At 57.4% G+C, this 16818-nt stretch overlaps 3 protein-coding genes across 3 annotated transcripts; all 3 read right to left on the bottom strand.

Annotated features, from left to right (window-relative positions):
• Positions 1-39: 39 nt before the first annotated feature.
• Positions 40-1463, bottom strand: COX14 (cytochrome c oxidase assembly factor COX14). Its single transcript, XM_066567866.1, has 2 exons — positions 1366-1463; positions 40-295 (listed from the first exon to the last, which is right to left on the bottom strand). The coding sequence occupies exon 2, from the start codon at positions 285-287 to the stop codon at positions 129-131; it is 159 nt and encodes a 52-aa protein (XP_066423963.1). The 5' UTR covers positions 288-295; positions 1366-1463; the 3' UTR covers positions 40-128.
• A 1723-nt stretch (positions 1464-3186) lies between these two features.
• On the bottom strand, positions 3187-8023 carry GPD1 (glycerol-3-phosphate dehydrogenase 1). The gene is made up of 8 exons (XM_066567832.1): positions 7975-8023; positions 7626-7803; positions 7091-7231; positions 6497-6635; positions 5494-5606; positions 5097-5330; positions 4566-4672; positions 3187-4357 (listed from the first exon to the last, which is right to left on the bottom strand). Exons 1-8 carry the CDS (start codon positions 8013-8015, stop codon positions 4261-4263), a joined length of 1050 nt encoding a protein of 349 aa, XP_066423929.1. The 5' UTR covers positions 8016-8023; the 3' UTR covers positions 3187-4260.
• Positions 8024-9228: 1205 nt separating this feature from the next.
• Positions 9229-15920, bottom strand: SMARCD1 (SWI/SNF related, matrix associated, actin dependent regulator of chromatin, subfamily d, member 1). Its single transcript, XM_066567804.1, has 13 exons — positions 15756-15920; positions 15494-15681; positions 14719-14761; positions 14512-14634; positions 14100-14222; positions 13499-13615; positions 13079-13180; positions 12638-12799; positions 12424-12521; positions 11841-11976; positions 11395-11517; positions 11054-11155; positions 9229-10879 (listed from the first exon to the last, which is right to left on the bottom strand). Exons 1-13 carry the CDS (start codon positions 15918-15920, stop codon positions 10826-10828), a joined length of 1536 nt encoding a protein of 511 aa, XP_066423901.1. The 3' UTR covers positions 9229-10825.
• Between the last annotated feature and the right edge of the window lie 898 nt (positions 15921-16818).

Raw genomic sequence — 16818 nt, 5'->3', positions numbered from 1 at the left:
GTTTATGATTTGGGGGACACCACACATCACCACACTGGCCACTTGGATACGGGTTTTATTGCACTCCATGTGCCTCCCCCAGGCCAGGGGAGAGCAGCAAGGTGGGGCTGGGGGCTCCTAGCACAGGCTCAGCTCTCAGGCCCGGGCGTGTTCTCCCGCTGGCGGCGGTGCTGGAGCATCCTCTGCACACGGACGCTGCACAGGTAGCCGGCGTACACCGTCAGCAGCATCATGGAGCCCGAGAAGGCCTTGTAGCCAAAGTCTGCCAGCTGCTTTCTGGACACCATGGCTGCACCTGCGAGAGAGACACACAATGCCAGGATGGTCAGCGTTGGAAAGCACCTGGAGATCATCCAGTCCGACCCCCCGTGTCCAGGCAGGGTCACCCAGAGCAGGTGACACTGGAGAATGTCCAGGTGTCTCCAGAAAGGAGGATTCCCATGACTCCATGGGGAACTGTTCCAGTGCTCTGCCCCCCTCCATGGAAAGTTCTTCCTCATGTTGAGGTGAAACTTCTTGTGGTCTAGTTTATGACTGTTCCTCCTCATCCTTTTTCTGGGCATCATAAAAAAGAGTCTGCCATCATCCTCTGACCCCTTGGAGATATTTATATGTATTAAAAAGGTCCCATCTCAGTCTTCTCCCAGCTCCCACAGTCTCCCCTCAGAGAGATGCTCCAGATCCCTCAACATCTTTGTGGCCTGCACTGAACCATCTCCAGCAGCTCCTTGGCCAGCACTGGATGCTCACTCTGGCCAAGGGGCAGGATCCCCTCCCTGAGCTGCTGGCACGCTCTTCCCCATGCATTCCAGGATCCCACCGGTCCTTGGGGCTATTCCTCCGCAGGTGCAGGATCCTGCACTTGTTGAGCTTCATTAAGTTATTCTAATGAATCATTAAGTTTTTCTTTGCCCCAGCCGATGGAGGCTCTGCTGGACGGCAGCACAGCCTTCGGGTGCATCAGCCACGTTTTGTACCATCACCAGACCCGCTCAGGGTGCTTCCATCCTTTCACCCAGCTCGGTCACGGACACGGTCGGTCCCTGGTGAGCTCAGTGAGCACCGGCCCTCAGGAAGGCGGCGGGGAGCAGGGCCGGGAGCGCGGATTCGCGGGTCCGGTCCATCATCCCATCCCATCCCATCCCATTCCGTCCGGTCCGGTTTCTCCGGACTCACCGCTCCCGTCCCATCCCATCCTGTCCGGCCCGGCCGCTCCAGACTCCCCACTCCCATCCCACTCCACCCCGTCCGGTCCGGTCCCTCTGGACTCCCCGCTCCTGTCCCATCCCATCCGGCCCGGTCCGGTCCGGACTCGCCGCTCCCATTCCACCCCGTCCCATCCCAGTCCGGTCCCTCCGGCCTCACCGCTCCGCTCCCGCTCCGCCGCTCTCCCGGCCCGCGTCACGTGGCGCGGGGCACTCACGTGCCCGGTGTCGTCACAGGTGCGGCGGTCACGTGTGGCCCCGGCGAGCGCGGGAAGCGCGCGCGGTGCCCGCAGCGCCCCCTGGCGGCGGCCCCGCCGCAGTCTCCCCTCAGGGGCCGCTCCCGCCGCCATCGCCGCCGCCTCGGGTCCCCCGGCGAAGCCCGGACGGGCCTCCCTGCACGACGGAACCCGCGGGCCTTCCTCTGAGGTGCGGCTCCGAGGGCCCACAGGGGACAGTCCTTGGCCACGCGTGGATGAGGCCGAGGCTCTCCGGGCCGTGCTGCAGCCCTGAGGCTCAGCGGCGCGGTGCCGTCCCGAACGTCACGGTGGCTTCACAACGGTTCTGGTGACATCCTGAGGGTCCCAGTGCCTCCCCGAGGGTCCTAGTAGTTTCTTGAGGGTCCCAGTGCCATTCCAAGGGTCCCAGTGCCATTCCAAGGGCCCGGGTGCCTGCCCAGGGTCCCAGTGTGCCCCCAGCCCAGAGCTTCCTTTCCAACAGACCTTTCCCAGGTCCCCTCCTGTTCCCCCGGGTCCCCTCCTGTCCCCCCTGAAGCAGCTGCTCCCCTCCCGGAGCTCCTTTCCAGCCTTTGAGCTCTGCTGTCCCAGTCCTGCTCTATCTGGGGCTCCCTCAAGCTCCAAAGCTGTCAGGGTTACTCTTTCTCCCCTCCTCATCCTTCTTTCCCCCAGCAGCAGCTCCCAGGGCTGCGGCACTGGGATGTGCTGAGCCTGCAGAACATAATTCCAAATGGCAAAGGGAAGACTTTTTATAGCTCGGGACATCCAGCTCCAGTGTGGTGTGTTTAAAAGTGAGAGATTGTTGGAGACCTGGGACCCTCAGCAAGGGTCTGTAGTGATTTGGGTGCTTCAGGGTCAAAGAAACATGGACAAGGGGGATGCACAAAGCATTTCCATCACAGAGGAGCTCCCAGCTAAACACAAATCCCTGCTGGATTCTGCTGCAGGTGCTGACAGGAGTTTGCGTGAGGGAGCAGAGCCCAGGGACCCTCTCTCCTGCATGAGCTTCGTATCCAAACACTTGGATTCCTTGAAGCCCTTGAAGACAAAGAGAACTAGAAGTGGTGCCAGCCCTGCAGGAACACGCTGGACTTCCTTTATCCTTCCTCCAAGCTCAATAAAGCTCCTCGGCAGAGGAAGCCGTGTTGGCTCCCCCCACACGACAGTTCTGCTGAATTTAAAGGTCGCAGAGTGCCTGCTGAGAAAACGTGGCTAATAAAAGGCACAGAAACAAGTGCAGTGCCAACAGATTAAATTCCCCTTGTAAGACACTGAGCAGAGGGTTCAGAGCCCTGGAAAGGTCACTCAGTACGGGGCTCCTTTAAAGACACACAGGGACAAGGCGAGTCTGGGAAAAGCAGCTGGGAAGAGATGAATAAAATCTCACAGCGTGTCCTGGGAAGCCCCAAACGTCAGAGGAAGGGAGGCCTGGGGTGTGTGGGGCCCAGTGCAGTCCTGGCCTGGCTCCTGCTGGCCCCAGGTGAGGACTCTGGACCTGGCTCAATGTTGCAATCCCAACCCGCCATAGTCCTACGGCCAAATTTTAATCCTGGAACCGTTGCTGAGACAAAGCAAGTGGGACACTGTGTGATGTTGGGGCTAAACAGGGACCTACAGGGACGTTCTTGCTGTTTCTGGGACAGCACAGGAGGGTGCAGAGCCAGGAGGGAACGGGCAGTGCCCTGTTTTGAGCGCTCAGCAAATCCAGCAGGCACCAACCCGGTGACAGTGATGCACTGGAGAGCATCTCCTATCTCCTCTCCATGTTTATTGTTATTTCAAAGGAACACTGCTAGTCAGAGACCCCTTGGTTCTGGGATTTGAATGGGGAGAACAGGGAGCCTTGCAGCATTCCAGCCTTCCAGCCCAGGTAGGATCAGTGACTGCTGGACACTCTGGCCTGAGCAAACAGCTCAGAGGAGCAGAGGGACATGTGGCACCTGTCCGGACAAGGGGCAAATTTCACAGGCTCAGTGTCAGGCCCAAGACCTCTGTCCTGTCCTGGGATGTTGGATATCTCCATGTACCTGTTGTGGATCATATGCCAATTCCTGCCCCTGTGCCAGAGCGCAGCTTGCAGCATCCCCACATGAGGAAAAGTGTGAGACCCCCTTCCTCCTGTGACAACAGGGGAGCTCCCAGGGCTGGGGCCAGGTCTGATGGGGAGAGCAAAAGCTCTAAACAAACAGACTCCAGTGTGTCCCTGGGTCAGCAGGAGCAGCTGGAGGAAAGCAGCACATGGCTGGGTGGCAAGGAATGCCATTGTCTGTGCTGGTGCTGCTTAGAAAGATGCTCAGTGCCTTTGGAAGTCCTGAGAGCTCCACTCACCAGGTGGAGCCTGGCAGGGGACTGTGCCCTCTCCACCAGACAGGGAATGCAAAAGCAGCAGCAGGTAGGGAAGAGCTGGTGTCACCCATAGGGCCCATGGGGCGAAGAGGGAGGACTTGGAACACTTGTTTTCCCTGCCAGGCAGTGCCCAGCCCTTATCTATCATGATGGCCTGGCAGAGTCCTTCCCAGAGCAGAATCCACTGTGAGGAAGTGGAAGGAGGAAGATGCTCAGCCCTGCTCAGGGCAAACCTTGGCAGCAGCAATTAAATGAGCCCTTCAAAGAGAGGAAGAGGTCAGCAGGTACCTCTGTGGCAGGCTCAGTGTCCAGGGCAGTGTCTGGGGCTGGGGAAGGGAACCTCTGCTCTTCCAGCAGTCTGCAGAGGCTCCCAGGAGACCCAGAGTCCTTCCAAGGCTGTGGCAGCAGATGAGGTTGGTGTGGGCAGGAGCTCTCAGCACATCTCAGCAGGACCTGTGCTCTGCAGGCAGAGCCCCTTACATGTGCTCAGGGTGGTTCTGCAGACACGTGATGAAGTCAGTGACAGGTTTTCCCTCGTAGCAGATCCGATACACAGCAGTGAAGAGGGGGAACCTGTGGGCAGACAAAGAAAGTCACCCCCAGATGGCAGAGTCAGAGCACCTCGACTTCTGTCATGGCATGCAGGACAGAATGGGGGCCAATGGCACTGTGCCCCATCCAGCAGGCCACTCCTGCCCAGCTGGTGGGGGCTTTCCCCTCCTGCTGCTGCTGAAAAGGTCCCAGCTCCACCCCAACAAAGCACGGAGATTCCAGCACTCACTTCTCCACTGCATTCTTGCTCTTGAGGATTCGATGCAGCTCAGCAGATGTCTGGGGACCCTGCAGCTTCTGCCCATTCAGCATCTCCTTCTCCAGCTGCTCGATGGACTGAAACAACACAGCAGTGAGGAGCTGGACCTGCAGCCCTGCTGCTGCACCACGTTCCTGCCCTGGAGCTGGGCTGCAGCGCTAGCCAAGCACAGATGGATCCCACAGTGCTAAGGGGGATCACCTCCCTGCCTGCTCACCAGCTTGATGCAGAGATCACAGAATCATGGAATACCCTGAGTTGGAAGGCACCCACAAGGATCATCCAGTTGAACTCCTGGCCCCCTACAGACACCCCAACAACCCCGCCCTGTGCCTGAGAGTGTTGTCCAAACGTCCCTTGAGCTCTGGCAGCCTTGGGGAACCTGTTCAGTGCCCGACCACCCTTGTGTGAAGAAGTTTTCCTGCTATCCCACCTAAAGCTGCCCTGACCAGCTTTATCCACACACTTTTATCAGTGTCAGCCGCTCCCAGCTCTGCTCACCTTCCCAGTCTTGGCAAAAGCCTCGGCCACCTTGCGGTTGCGGCCCCCGTAGCAGGTGGTGATGAGGTCGGCAACGCCGCAGCTCTCCAGGAAGGTGGAGGAGGTGACAGGGCCCTTACAGAAGAGTTTGGCAAAGCCAATCATCTCCATCAGGCCCAGGCGGATCACGGCAGCCTTGGTGTTGTCACCGTAGCCAAGCCCATCACAGAAACCGGCCCCTACAGCCACCACATTCTGGAAAACAGTGGCAATGCGGAGGGATCTGTTCCCAACAGAGCTTGGGGCTTGGCTGCATCCGTGAGCAGCCTCCGTGATCCCAAGCACTGGCTGCTCTCTGTGCCAGTGCCCACCATCCCTCCTCCCCCCAGCTCCCTGCAGAGCCCCAGGCTCTGCTCACCTTGAGAGCCCCACAGATCTCTACAGTGTCAGCTTCCTGCACCACCGACACACGGAAGTTGGGGGTCTGCATCAGGTCCTTCAGCATCTGCCCGTGCTTCATGTTCTTGCAGCCTGAGGAGACAAAGGGACAAGGAAGAAGATGATGGGGAAGACCCATGAGGTAGGTCCATGCTCTCCTGAAGGTCATTCAGTGAGAGGAACCTATTGCCCAACCAATGTTGCAAAACAGTTGCAGGTCCACACAGAGTCAGGCACAGACTGCCTGACAGATAAGCAATGTTCAACTTTGACATTCCCAGAACACAGGGGACAATCCATGCTGCTATCACGCAAGACAGAAATGACTTTCTGAATGCTCAGTAGGTTAAAGGCATCTTCAAAGGTTGTAAATTTGGGGTTGCAGCTTTCTGTCCTGGTTGTCCCTGCAGGGTCCTGTGGGTCCTGTGTGCTCACAGGGGTTGTGGGCTCTGCTCCACCTCCCAGCCTCCTACCCAGTGTGTTTGCTGTTGTTTAATAAAACAACACTTTGAATGCCACAACTTCTGACCCAGCAAACGGTTCTGTTTGTCTTGGCTCTGTGCACAGTCCCCAGCAGTGTGGAGGGTGTTGGAACTGTTGCCAGATGAACTTCCAACAGCCCTGGCTGGCAATAACATGAGATCCAGGTGGGCATCCTGTGAAGCCCAAGGAAATTAAGGATGGAAAATATTCCTAAAGGGCCTCTTGTTGCCCACCTCTTTAATTTGTGCCAGGCAGCTGCCTGCTGTTCCTGCTCCATGCTGGCAGGAACTTTTAGCTGCACAACCCCATTGTTAATGAAGCGAGTGATCCCAGCACAAACCCTGGGAATGAGCTCAGCCAGCTCCTATGAAGCCTCCTGTCTCCCCAGGGAACAGGGCCAGTTCACTCAAGGCAGCAGGAGTTTGAGCTGCACCATACTCTGCCCTTTGCCTCTTCCTGCTAATCACAAATGGAAGCTGCTAACGAGGAGGGCTCCTTACCAATGGTGGTTTCACAGAACTTCTCTTCTGCCACTTCATTGGCAATATTGGCCCCCATGAGCACGCTCATTTCTATTCCCAGTTTCTCATGGATGATGTCTGAGATCAGCCTCAGCCCATCTGGTCCTTCATCCACACCCTGGGGACAGAGATCACAGCATCAATTACACTGGGATACACTGGGATAGACCTCTAAGGACATTGAGTCCAGCCTTTGACTGAACACCACCTTGCCAACCAGACAATGAGCACCTGCCCCTCCTGGACACCTGCCCTGCACCCCAATCCTGCCATTCCCTGTGCTGCAGTGCTCTGACTGATCCTGATGTGCAGAGCTGTGCCCTGCTCCTCTCAGCACCGAGATCTCCCTTATGCCCTGCTCCTCTCAGCACCGAGATCTCCCTTATGCCCTCACCCTTCTCCACCAACACCTCCAAATCCCCACAAAGACTCTGCCCCCACTTCCCTTCCTCCCCCCACTGCCCATTTCTGTTCCAAAATCCCTGCATTCCCTTAGCAGCCACCCCCAGCCAGGCTGCTTCCAGCTCCCCTGCCCTTGCCCCACACCCTGGCGAGCGCTGCTCCTGCTCACACCTTGATGAGTGACATCCCAATGGCCTCTTTCTTCACGTGGCCCTTGAGCTGGTCACAGACTTTGCCGATGAACTGGTGGGGCACCACGAACAGGAGGACATCAGCCCCTGCACAGGCTTTGAGCAGGTCTGGCTCTGCCACCTGAATAGAGTGTGACTGTTGTTAGGGACTGGGAAGATGGATGGCAAGGAAGGGCCCAAAGTCACCATGCTGAGGTCCCTGCCAGCAGAGGGGCTGGTGGGATGATCCCAGAGCAGAGGGGATGATGCCAGCTCAGAGGCAGCCACATGGCCTCCAGCCCAGCCTGTGGGATGCCAGAGCAGAGTCAAAGGTGGGCAGTGAGAGCAGCCAGGGCTGCAGCTCATCCAAGCACAGATGAAGGTCAGTGGGAGGGCATAACTGAGCCCCGCACAGCCCGGTGCATACCCTGCCTTCACACCCGGGGTTCCAGCAGCCCCCCAGAGCTGCTGGTCTCTCTCCAAAGCCCAGCCATCAGCTCTGCCCCTCGGAGACGCTGCTGGCAGCCCACACTCACCACGTTGGGGGGCAGCTTGTGCCCCGGCAGGTACTTGACGTTCTCGTGCTCCGTGTTGATGATGTCCGTGAGCCGCCGGCCGCCCACCTCCTCCTCCAGCACCCACATGTTCACCTGGCTCTCGAAGCTGCCCAGCCGAGCTGTGTTGCTGCCGGCGATCTTGGCGATGGCCGAGCCCCTGCGAGGGCAGAGGGTGGCCGTGGTTGTGGGCACCGGGGAGCCCAGGGCACCACAGGTCACGCTGTGACCTGCAGGAATGGGGACGGCTGGCACCGGCTGCCGAGGGGGGACAGGGCAGGACAGGGACCGCGCTCTGCTCGCCGAGGGGACCCGGGTGCCCGGCGCTCACCAGTTGCCAGAGCCCACGACGCAAACCTTCTTGCCACCCATGGTGCCGGGAGCGGGGCACTGCGGTTTGGAACCCGCCTCTGCTATTTCAAGGCTGCCCGGAGCAGGGGCGGCCCCGGCCCGCCCCCGGCCCCGCCTCGCCCCGGGGGCCCCGGGCACCCGCTCCGTGCGCGGCAGGTGCAGAGCGCTGCCCTGGAGCGGCTCAGGTCCCCCAGAACCAGGAGCCATAGGATCACGGAGTCATGCAATACCCTGAGCTGGAAGGGACCCCCAAAGACTGGGGAGTCCAAGCCCTGGCCCTGAACAGGACACCCCAACAATCCCACCCTGTGCCTGACAGCGTTGTCCAAACACCCCTTGAGCTCTGGCAGGGTCAGGGTTGTGACCGTTCCCTGGGGAGCCTGTTCAGTGCCTGAGGTCTCTGGGGGAAAATACCTTTTTCCTAATATCCATCCCATCCCCCCTGACACAGCTCCAGCCTTTCCCCAGGGTCCTGACACCGTCCCAGAGAGCAGGGATCAGAGCTGTCCCTCTGCTGCCCCTCGTGAGGAAGCTGCAGACCCCTTGGCAGGGCACTCGCCAAGCTGACTCGTGACTGCTGACCCTTTCTGCAGAAAAGCTTTTCATTGTCCCCCTCTTGCTACAAAGTGCCATTTCCCCCAAAACGAAGGAGCAGGAAGCACCTGGTGCAGCCCCAGGACTCAGCTCCTGCCCCTGCCACAGCCAGCAGCACTTTCCCCTTCACACAGAGGATCCTTCCCTTGCCCCAAGGGCTCCCAGGTCTGCAGCAAAGCAGTTACATTCTATAAACAAGCAGGGTGAAGAGAATAAATCCCTTTCTGCGTAATTTTAAACCTTGCATGTAAACTGTACTTCAGTTTCCTTCAAATTCTGCCCTACTCCCTTGGGCACAATCCAGGCTGCCACAATCCAGCCAAGTGGACACGAGGCAGTTCAGGATTTATTAGCACTGGCCACTGGATTTCCAGTTTTGCTCAAGTTACTTTGTTTACCACAAAAGCACTTTGCAAAGGCTTAGCAGAGAGTCTGCAAGCTGGGAGATCCCCTCCATGAAGGGCTCGCTATAAAAGGCCAAAATATGAAGAACATTTTCTCTCCAGTCACTTAACCCTGCTGGCTTTGAGAAGAAGAAAGCAAGCAGAGATAATGGTGTCCCTTTCCTGGGAGTCACCAGGCTCATCCCCCATGGCAGCTGGGAGAGTGCAAGCTGTCAGCACGGAAGGAGGAGGACAGCTTCCTTCACAGGAGTCTTTTATTAAAACTGGGTGACGTCTACAAGGATACAGTACAAAAAAAAAAATTTGGTCCATGGAAAAAACCGTAATACTCAGTTAAGAAAAGCAGTTACTCTGCAATAGCTACGTTTGCCTATGTAGGACTCAGCATCCCTCCTGTGGGAGTACCCTGAGGAGTCAGGGGCTGCATCTCCAGCACCAAGACCTTCACCCCAGTACCACGGAGGAGCATTTCAGAAGGGCAGAGGAGAGGGGAAGTCGAGAGTCTATTACTCACAGACATGTAGTAACACAGACACAAGGAGTAAGTAGTAGGGCCACCCAGGTGCTCCAACTCACAGCAGCCTCCCCAGCCACACTGAACTGGGTGAGTGCTCATCAGTAACATGATCCTGCAGCTATTCCAAGAGTCAGACCAGCTTTGAGTCCATTTGCATTACAGTCCCGAGCACAAACACTGGGATTGGAGTGAAGAGGAGCTATTTCATTCTCCTAAGCCTGGCCACCAGTACCTCATTCCAAGAGGAGGCATCGGGGCTGCTACTCCTCACAGTGGAGAAAATCTATTTGTACATTCCTGAACCATGCTGGGCCCTATGGCAGCCCCACAGCCTAAAACTTGACTAAAAACCACAGGAGCTTCAGCATGGAAACACCTGCTAACTCACATACGCTTGGAAAAATGTCCTTTTCCAAGGACTGTCCTGTCCTTGGACCCTTGGACCCACACGAAGGAGCCTCTGGTCCCCACAGCAAGTGACACAGGACAACTGTCCTGAAGGAATGAGCCTACAACACTGTCCCTGCAGAATTCCAGGCAGCTGCTCCATCTCCTCTCCCTGCTCCAGGGAACACAAGCAGCCACGTGGTTTGCTGGAAGCCACTGGGAGGTGTTTGAAGTGCAGAGCGCTGCATCACTCCAACGCTTCCACATCCCTGCAGGAAGCCAAGGCCTTGTCTCCCTGTGATCCCAGCCCAGGACAGTCCATCATGGAACACGCAGGGAATGGGGCAGGGGAGAAGGGAGAAGGGAAGAAGCAATTCTCTATACAGTTCAGTAACTTCCTCAAGGAGGAGAGTGACCTATGAGGCAGCCCAGTGCAGCAGCACCCTCTGAGGAGGGGGTGAGGGCAGGGAGGTATGTCAGCTCATGGCATCCTGCCCACGACAGCGCCTGGCACGGGCTGTAAAACGTGGCAGGGAAGAGCCCAGCCACACCTTAAAGCAGAGCCAGGCTTCAGAGCCAGCTCTGAGAGCCCAACCAGATGCTGGTTGGGGAGGAATGGGCTGAGAGAAGGCTCTGAGTCACTCTGGCTACCGGGGACACTACAGGCAGTGCAGAGTCACGGGGACGCTCGTGGAAGCCTTGGGACTGACAAGGCAACAGTCAGGAAGAAAACCAGGTAGAATTGTGTGCTCATTGGAGCCTGTCTGCTCGCCCCAGGTGTCCTGGACTTGCCCCTGCAGGGACAATGCCAGGATGAATAATGTGGGCCTCGCTGCCAGAGTGGGATTCGGTGAGCTGGAACAGTGAGCTCTGCAGCTCTGTCTCCACAAACAGCTGTGATGCTTCTGCCTGGGGAGGAGCAGAGCAGTCTATGTGTTCCGGATGCCCAGGGCCTGCTCCAGTTCCTGCCGTCTCTGCTGCACCTGCAAGAGGAGCAGAGTTGCAGCATTAACGCCCTTGGGTGGTGCAGCACCAAGTTAACACACTGGGAAAGGGAGAGCTCCAACTGGGACCAAGATGCAACGACCACCTCCCCCAGCACTGTGTGGCCCAAGGAGTGCCAGCACAGAGAGGGACCCCAGCCTGGGGACGCTCACCTTGGAGTAGAAGTATCGGCACACGGCTTCCTGCGCCCACGGCTGGAAGTAGAACTCAGCTCTGCGCTCCTCCTCGGGATTCCCAACGACATCAGTCATTGTCTGGGAGCACAAAGGCACAACAGCTCAGGGAGTGCAAAAGCTCTGGCTCTGCTGAGCAAACCCACCCCCTTCCCTTTCCTCACACACATCTCAGTGCACTCAGGTCAGCTTCTTATGCTTGACTCAAATCCCAGCCTCGCTTTCCGAGGAGGAAATTGCTTCCTTCTCTCTGTGGGAGCTCATTCTAATGAGGGAAGCGTGTGAACTGGACCACCTTCCACACAAGACAAAGCTTCTACCTTCAAATCCCGGCACTGGGACTGGAGCCAGTCGTTGATGAAGCCCTGAGGATCTCGGGCAAAGCTCAGCATGAACTCGCGCTGTGTCTTCAGCTGGTTGATGGTCTCAATTGTTTCATGGATCTGCAGGAGACAAACACAGAATTGAACTGCTGAACAGGGGAGAAGTCAGAAACATCAAGGGATCCAACACATGAAGGCAAATTCTTACACTCTAGTTCACTTATACTTACCAGGATGTTCAGCTCCCAGTTTCCTGCTCTCTAAATATTACCAATTTTCCCACAGACTGGTGGCTTTAAAAATTACATTTCCAGGTACAGCCACGTTTGTAAACATGGCTCATCCCACTGCAGCTTCCAAACAACAGAGCACTCCTATTCTGCGTCCAGAGACACATCCCTGCCCAGCAACAAGGAGAGCAGATCTGAAGGAGCTTTTCCTACCTTGTTATCCAGAGCAGCAATTTCCTGTTGACTGGCTGTGGAGAGCAGGAAGGAATTCATCTGAGTTTTCAGGGTATCGTCCACCTCCACGTCAATGTCATAGCAGGCTGTCTTCTTCTGGTCATTTGGGTCAACACTGGGGACATCCACAAGAAGCCAAAATCAGGGAGCAGCTCCAGAAAGAAGGCAAAGTCTGGGACCAGTTCAAGGAAGCAGCAAATGCAGCTCCTCTGGGATGCTGCAGCAAACGGGCTGCAGGCAGGGACAGGGACAAGCCATGCCACTGTCAGCCTCAGCCCCAAAAGCAGCTAAAGCCCACCGATGGCTTTGCAGCAAAAGAAAAGAATGATTGCTCCACTAAGGTTTCTATCCACAGCAAAGGACAGCAGGGATGTGGGAGTGCCTTTGGAAGATGGATGTGGTAATGAAAGAGGCGGCTGCTCTTGCACAAAGGAACAGTGACAGGCAACATGGGAACTGCTGCTGAAAATCAGGACACAGCACATTGTCTTCCCAGCCAGCCTCATCCATCCCTCCCTCCCACTCCTTCCTGGAAACAGGAACAGCCGTGGAGCAGCCTCACCTGATCACATGATTGATGATGATCGGCTCGGGGGGCATCAGCAAGGCATGAAGCCTTTGTGGGATCTCTGAGAACTTCATCCGCTGCGACTCAAATATCTGTGACAGAGACAGGGCTGAGGGAGGAGCAGGGGCTCGCTGCAGCCACCCCTGCGGGGGCTGCCCACGCTGGGAACTGCTCCAGGCGCTGCTGCTCCAGCCCTGCCACTGCTCACCTGCTGCAGGTACTTGTCACAGATGACAAACTCCCGCTCGTGGGGGTCCTGCAGCTTGTGGGTCTTGATGTACTGCCACAGGGCCTGGATGATCACGGGCCGGGTCTGCGTGTGGATGCCCAGCAGCCGAGCCAGGCGCGGATCCAGCTTGAACTGGGGAGGCTGAACAAAGAGCACCGAGAGGTGAGGCAGCCCAGACACAGGTAATGGTGCATGCCCAGCACTGCTGCTCCCAGCATGGAATGGTTTGGGTTGGGAAGGACCTTAAAGAAATCTCATCCCACCCCTGCCATTGGCAGGGGCACCTTCCACTATCCAGGGTTGCTCCAAGCCCTGTCCAACCTGACCTTGGGCACTTCCAGGGATAGCCACAGTTTTCCTGGGCAGTTATGCCAGGGCCTCACCACCCCTAGAGGGAAGATTTTTTCCCTACTGTGCTACCTGGTAATCCAGCATCAGCAGGACAGTGCAGCGCACGTTCACATCCCCTGGCCTCTTCACCTGGAAGCCATCTGTCTCCTGAGTCGTAGCAGTCCTGTGCCACTGGAACGTGAGAGGGAATTCAGAAGCCCCCCAGACATGATTCTCCCTTCTCCTGCTGCTGGGCACCCAAAAGCTTTGCCAGTAAATCCCACCCAACTAGAGAAAACTCCAATTCTTCCTACTTAGAGTTTAAACAAGAGTCAATACATTTGTTCCGACCTTCAGCAAGTGAGAGGAAAAGCCAAAGTGAGAATTCAAGAGCTCCTGGCTCCCAGGAGCCTCAAGGATTCCCACCTCCCAGGTTGTAAATGACACACAAACCCCACCTGCTGAAACACCAACCCACTTTTAGAGGAAACACAGCAAAAAGCAGCTCACCTCTACTAGGTGATTGTCAGGGCCATACAGGTCTTTATCAAGTTCAATGACCAGAGATTTAAAGAAGGACGAAAATTTCCTTTTCTGCTTGGTGGCATCATATTTGGACAGAGCAGACTGCAAGCAACACAGGGAGGAAGAGGGTTAGGGCAGCAAGTCTCAGCACTCAAGCACAGCCACCGTGCACGACAGCTCCTGTAAGTTCTGACCACCTGAATTCACCAACTTGTGCTCAAAAATCGAGTTTCCAAGTGAGAAAGGGAAAGACTGGAGTTAAAGATGAGCTCGCAGGAGTTAAACCCCTCAGCAGTTACGTACAATGCCAGTGCCCTGGTTCTCAGAGCCGGGGACACAAGTGCCACTGAGCTGCTCTCACCAGTGATTCTCACAACTCTAAGAACTTTGGACAACTCATGTCCTGCCATGGGGACACCCATCGGTCTGCAAGCTGGGCTCTCGGTCTCGTCACCATCAGACTCCTTGGAAAACAGAGATGAAGGAGGATATCAAGCCCCAGCTGTGCTCTCAGACACTAGGAAACTGGTTTCATTGCCAACTCCAGATCCACAGTCCCCTCTGAGGCCGGGTACTGCCCACTTACATCCTCCAACAGCCGTCCTTCCACCCGAAGCTCCCAGGAGGCGACGGTTCCTTCGCCATCCTCCGCGTCTGACTTGGCGGGGTTGAAGGTGTTGGAGATAAAAATACGCAGCTTTCGCTTTTGCTAGGAGAAAAAACATCAGCTAATTAATAATCAGTTAATTCTCCTGCACAGGGCCAACTGTGCTGCACAAGCTTTGCTAAAACTGAGCTCAATGTTCTCAGCTGCCTCACATTCCCCCCTCCTGGTGCACACAATGAGGACAGAAGAGCTGCTGGTCCCAGTCCTTGGCACTGTCCAGAGCATGGGATCCCTGATTTGCCACACTCACAGGACACAGCCCTTCAGTGCCCTCCTGCTGCCTGAACTCAGGAGCCTGCAGAGCCTGGATACAAGCCATGGACCCCCCTACCTTGATGGGGCGTTTCAGAGCCTCCTGGATATCCAGGCGCTTCCTCATGATGGTCTGGTCCAGCTTCCTCTCGAAGGCCAGCAGGTCCATGTAGGCCTGGGACTCGGGCACGAGCTCACGGATCTATGGCCAGGCAAGGATGGAAATGCCCATCAGCTCCCCAGGCTGCCTCACCTCCCCCTGAGCCCCTCCCCATGTCCCACTCACCCGCTGTGGGAGGATTTTATCTGCCATCTTCTTCTTCTTGGCACTGACAGGGGCAAGAGGCAAAGTGTGAAAATGGAACAGCTCTGGGCACAGGAACTCAAAAACCTGCAGCTCCCCAGTTACCTAGAGACTTATCCCCAGTTAACTGGTTATCTCAATGCTCCCCACCCCTCTGAGCACTCACAAAGGGAATTACATCTGTTGGGAAAGGGGCTCATCCCTTGGGAAGGAAGACCTGCCACAACGCCCACACCAAGTGACCTTCCTGCCTCAATCAACTTTGGGTTGGCTTTTCCAGGAACAGCATTTTAAATCCAGCATGAATTTCATTCTCACTGGGGCATCCACATCAGGATGCAGGCACGTGACATAGACTCAGCCCTGCCCAGTGCTGTCCTCCAGTGCCAGGGGAAGCACAAGGACCTGACAGGACCTTTCAGCCCCTGAGCGCTGCAGGATGGTTGAGAACTCCAGAATCCGTGAGATTGGAAAAGCCCTTCTAGACCCCTGACTCCAACCTGTGCCCGATCCCCACCCTGTCACCAACCCAGAGCACTCAGTGCCATGCCCATCATTCTTTGAAAACCTCCAGGGATGGGAACTCCACCACCTTCCTGGGCAGCCCCTTCCAAAGCCTGGCAATTTCCATGAAGAAATTCCTCCCGATGCCCACGACAGCCGAGGGGATGTTGCTGGCGCCCCGAGATGCTCCCATTGTCCGGGATGTCCCCGTTACCCCGGGATGTGCACTCTCCCCGTGCCCCCCGTGCCTTACTTGTGGTTGCGGTTGGGCACCGCCTGCGGCTGCACCTGCTGAAGCTGCTGCGGCGCCGGCCGCTTGCGAGCCTGGTCCAGCCCGGCCTGCGCCAGCGCGGGCCGCACGGCTGGGCTCCCACCGTACCCGGGAGGACCCATGGCCGGGCCCTGCGGCGCCAGGCGGCCGCCCGGCAGCATCCCGGGGCGCTGCGGAGAGAACAGAGCCGGTCAGCGCCCGCCGAGCCCGGCCCCGCGCCCCGCCCCGCGCCGCCCCGCCTCACCGGGTAGGCGGCTCCGGGCAGCGGCGAGCGGTACAGGCCCTGCCCCGGCGCCGGGCCCATGCGCACCGCCCCGCCCGGCGCTCCCGGGCCCAGCGCGGCCCCGGGCGCGGCCCCGGCGCCGCCGCCGCTCGCAGGCCCCGACTGGAACCCGGCCCGCGCCGCCATCTTGTCTCGCACAAAGGGAGCGGAACCGGAAAGGGCCCCGCACGGCGCGCGGAGCGCCGGGGAGGAGCCGCCCGCGCCCGCCGCCCGCGGCGCCCCCTGCCGGAGGGGAGGAACGAGCGGCGGGGACGGCGGATTTTGGGGGTGCGGGAAGGGGATCGGAGACGTTGAGGGGTGGGGTTGGGGTGCGGGATGGTCCCAAACGCTGGGAAGGGTTGGGGGTTTCAGCCCCCACTCCCCGGCCGTGATCACAGCCCCTGTTCCCTGGTGCTGGAGCCTCTCTTGCTCTGGGATGTGTTTGGAAGGAGGTGGATGCGCCTTTCCCAGGGATGGAGGGCTCTGATGTGCAGGTGGGGCAGTGACACCCCTCACCTGAGCTGCCCTCTGTAACGTTCAGGAGGAATTTCTCCATGGAAAGGGTATGAGGGGCTGCCCTGGGAGGTGGTGGAGTCGCCATCCCTGGAGGTGTCCAAGGAACAGCTGGACATGGCAGCTCTGGTGGGGATCACTCACAGTTTGGACTTGGTGATCTTTTCCAACCTCAGGGACTCTGGGATCTTAGGGATGAAATTTATGGGGAAAACAAATGGCCACGAATGGGCCCAGTTTGTGCAGGTTCAGGCAGAGGAAAAGGATTCCTGTCTCCCCTGGGGTTCCTCCAGAGCAGGAGGTTGGAGTTAAAGGCCACTTTCTGCAAGTATTAACATTAAGTTCCTTCTCCCTGAAGCAGTTTCCTGTGCTCAGAGAGAAAAGGGACACAAACCCAGTCAGCATTAATCCATGGAAAAAGCCAAGTGCGCAGTCACACCACGAGTATTAATTAAAAAATTAATGATGATCATCTGATGAGCGCTGCCTGCAGCCTGGGGGTCCCAGCACAGGGAGGACGTGGAGCTGCTGG

Source organism: Molothrus aeneus, chromosome 30 (genome assembly GCF_037042795.1).
Source record: "Molothrus aeneus isolate 106 chromosome 30, BPBGC_Maene_1.0, whole genome shotgun sequence".
Taxonomy (NCBI): Eukaryota; Metazoa; Chordata; class Aves; order Passeriformes; family Icteridae; genus Molothrus; species Molothrus aeneus.
The sequence above is the reverse complement of the archived record's forward strand: the minus strand, read 5'-3'. Positions and strand labels throughout refer to the sequence as shown.

Excerpts from the sequence above, each read along its gene's own strand:
- COX14 (XM_066567866.1), bottom strand. The coding sequence starts at position 287 with ATGGTGTCCAGAAAGCAGCTGGCAGACTTTGGCTACAAGGCCTTCTCG.
- GPD1 (XM_066567832.1), bottom strand. The coding sequence starts at position 8,015 with ATGGGTGGCAAGAAGGTTTGCGTCGTGGGCTCTGGCAACTG. Across the intron at positions 4,673-5,096 it reads CTTTTGCCAAGACTGGGAAG|TCCATCGAGCAGCTGGAGAA; the intron begins GTGAGCAGAGCT and ends GTGTTGTTTCAG. Across the intron at positions 4,358-4,565 it reads AGCAAGAATGCAGTGGAGAA|GTTCCCCCTCTTCACTGCTG; the intron begins GTGAGTGCTGGA and ends GTCTGCCCACAG.
- SMARCD1 (XM_066567804.1), bottom strand. The coding sequence starts at position 15,920 with ATGGCGGCGCGGGCCGGGTTCCAGTCGGGGCCTGCGAGCGGCGGCGGC. Across the intron at positions 14,762-15,493 it reads GTGCCCAACCGCAACCACAA|TGCCAAGAAGAAGAAGATGG; the intron begins GTAAGGCACGGG and ends TGCCCCTGTCAG. Across the intron at positions 12,800-13,078 it reads TGCTGATGCTGGATTACCAG|CCTCCCCAGTTCAAGCTGGA; the intron begins GTAGCACAGTAG and ends CTCTTTGTTCAG.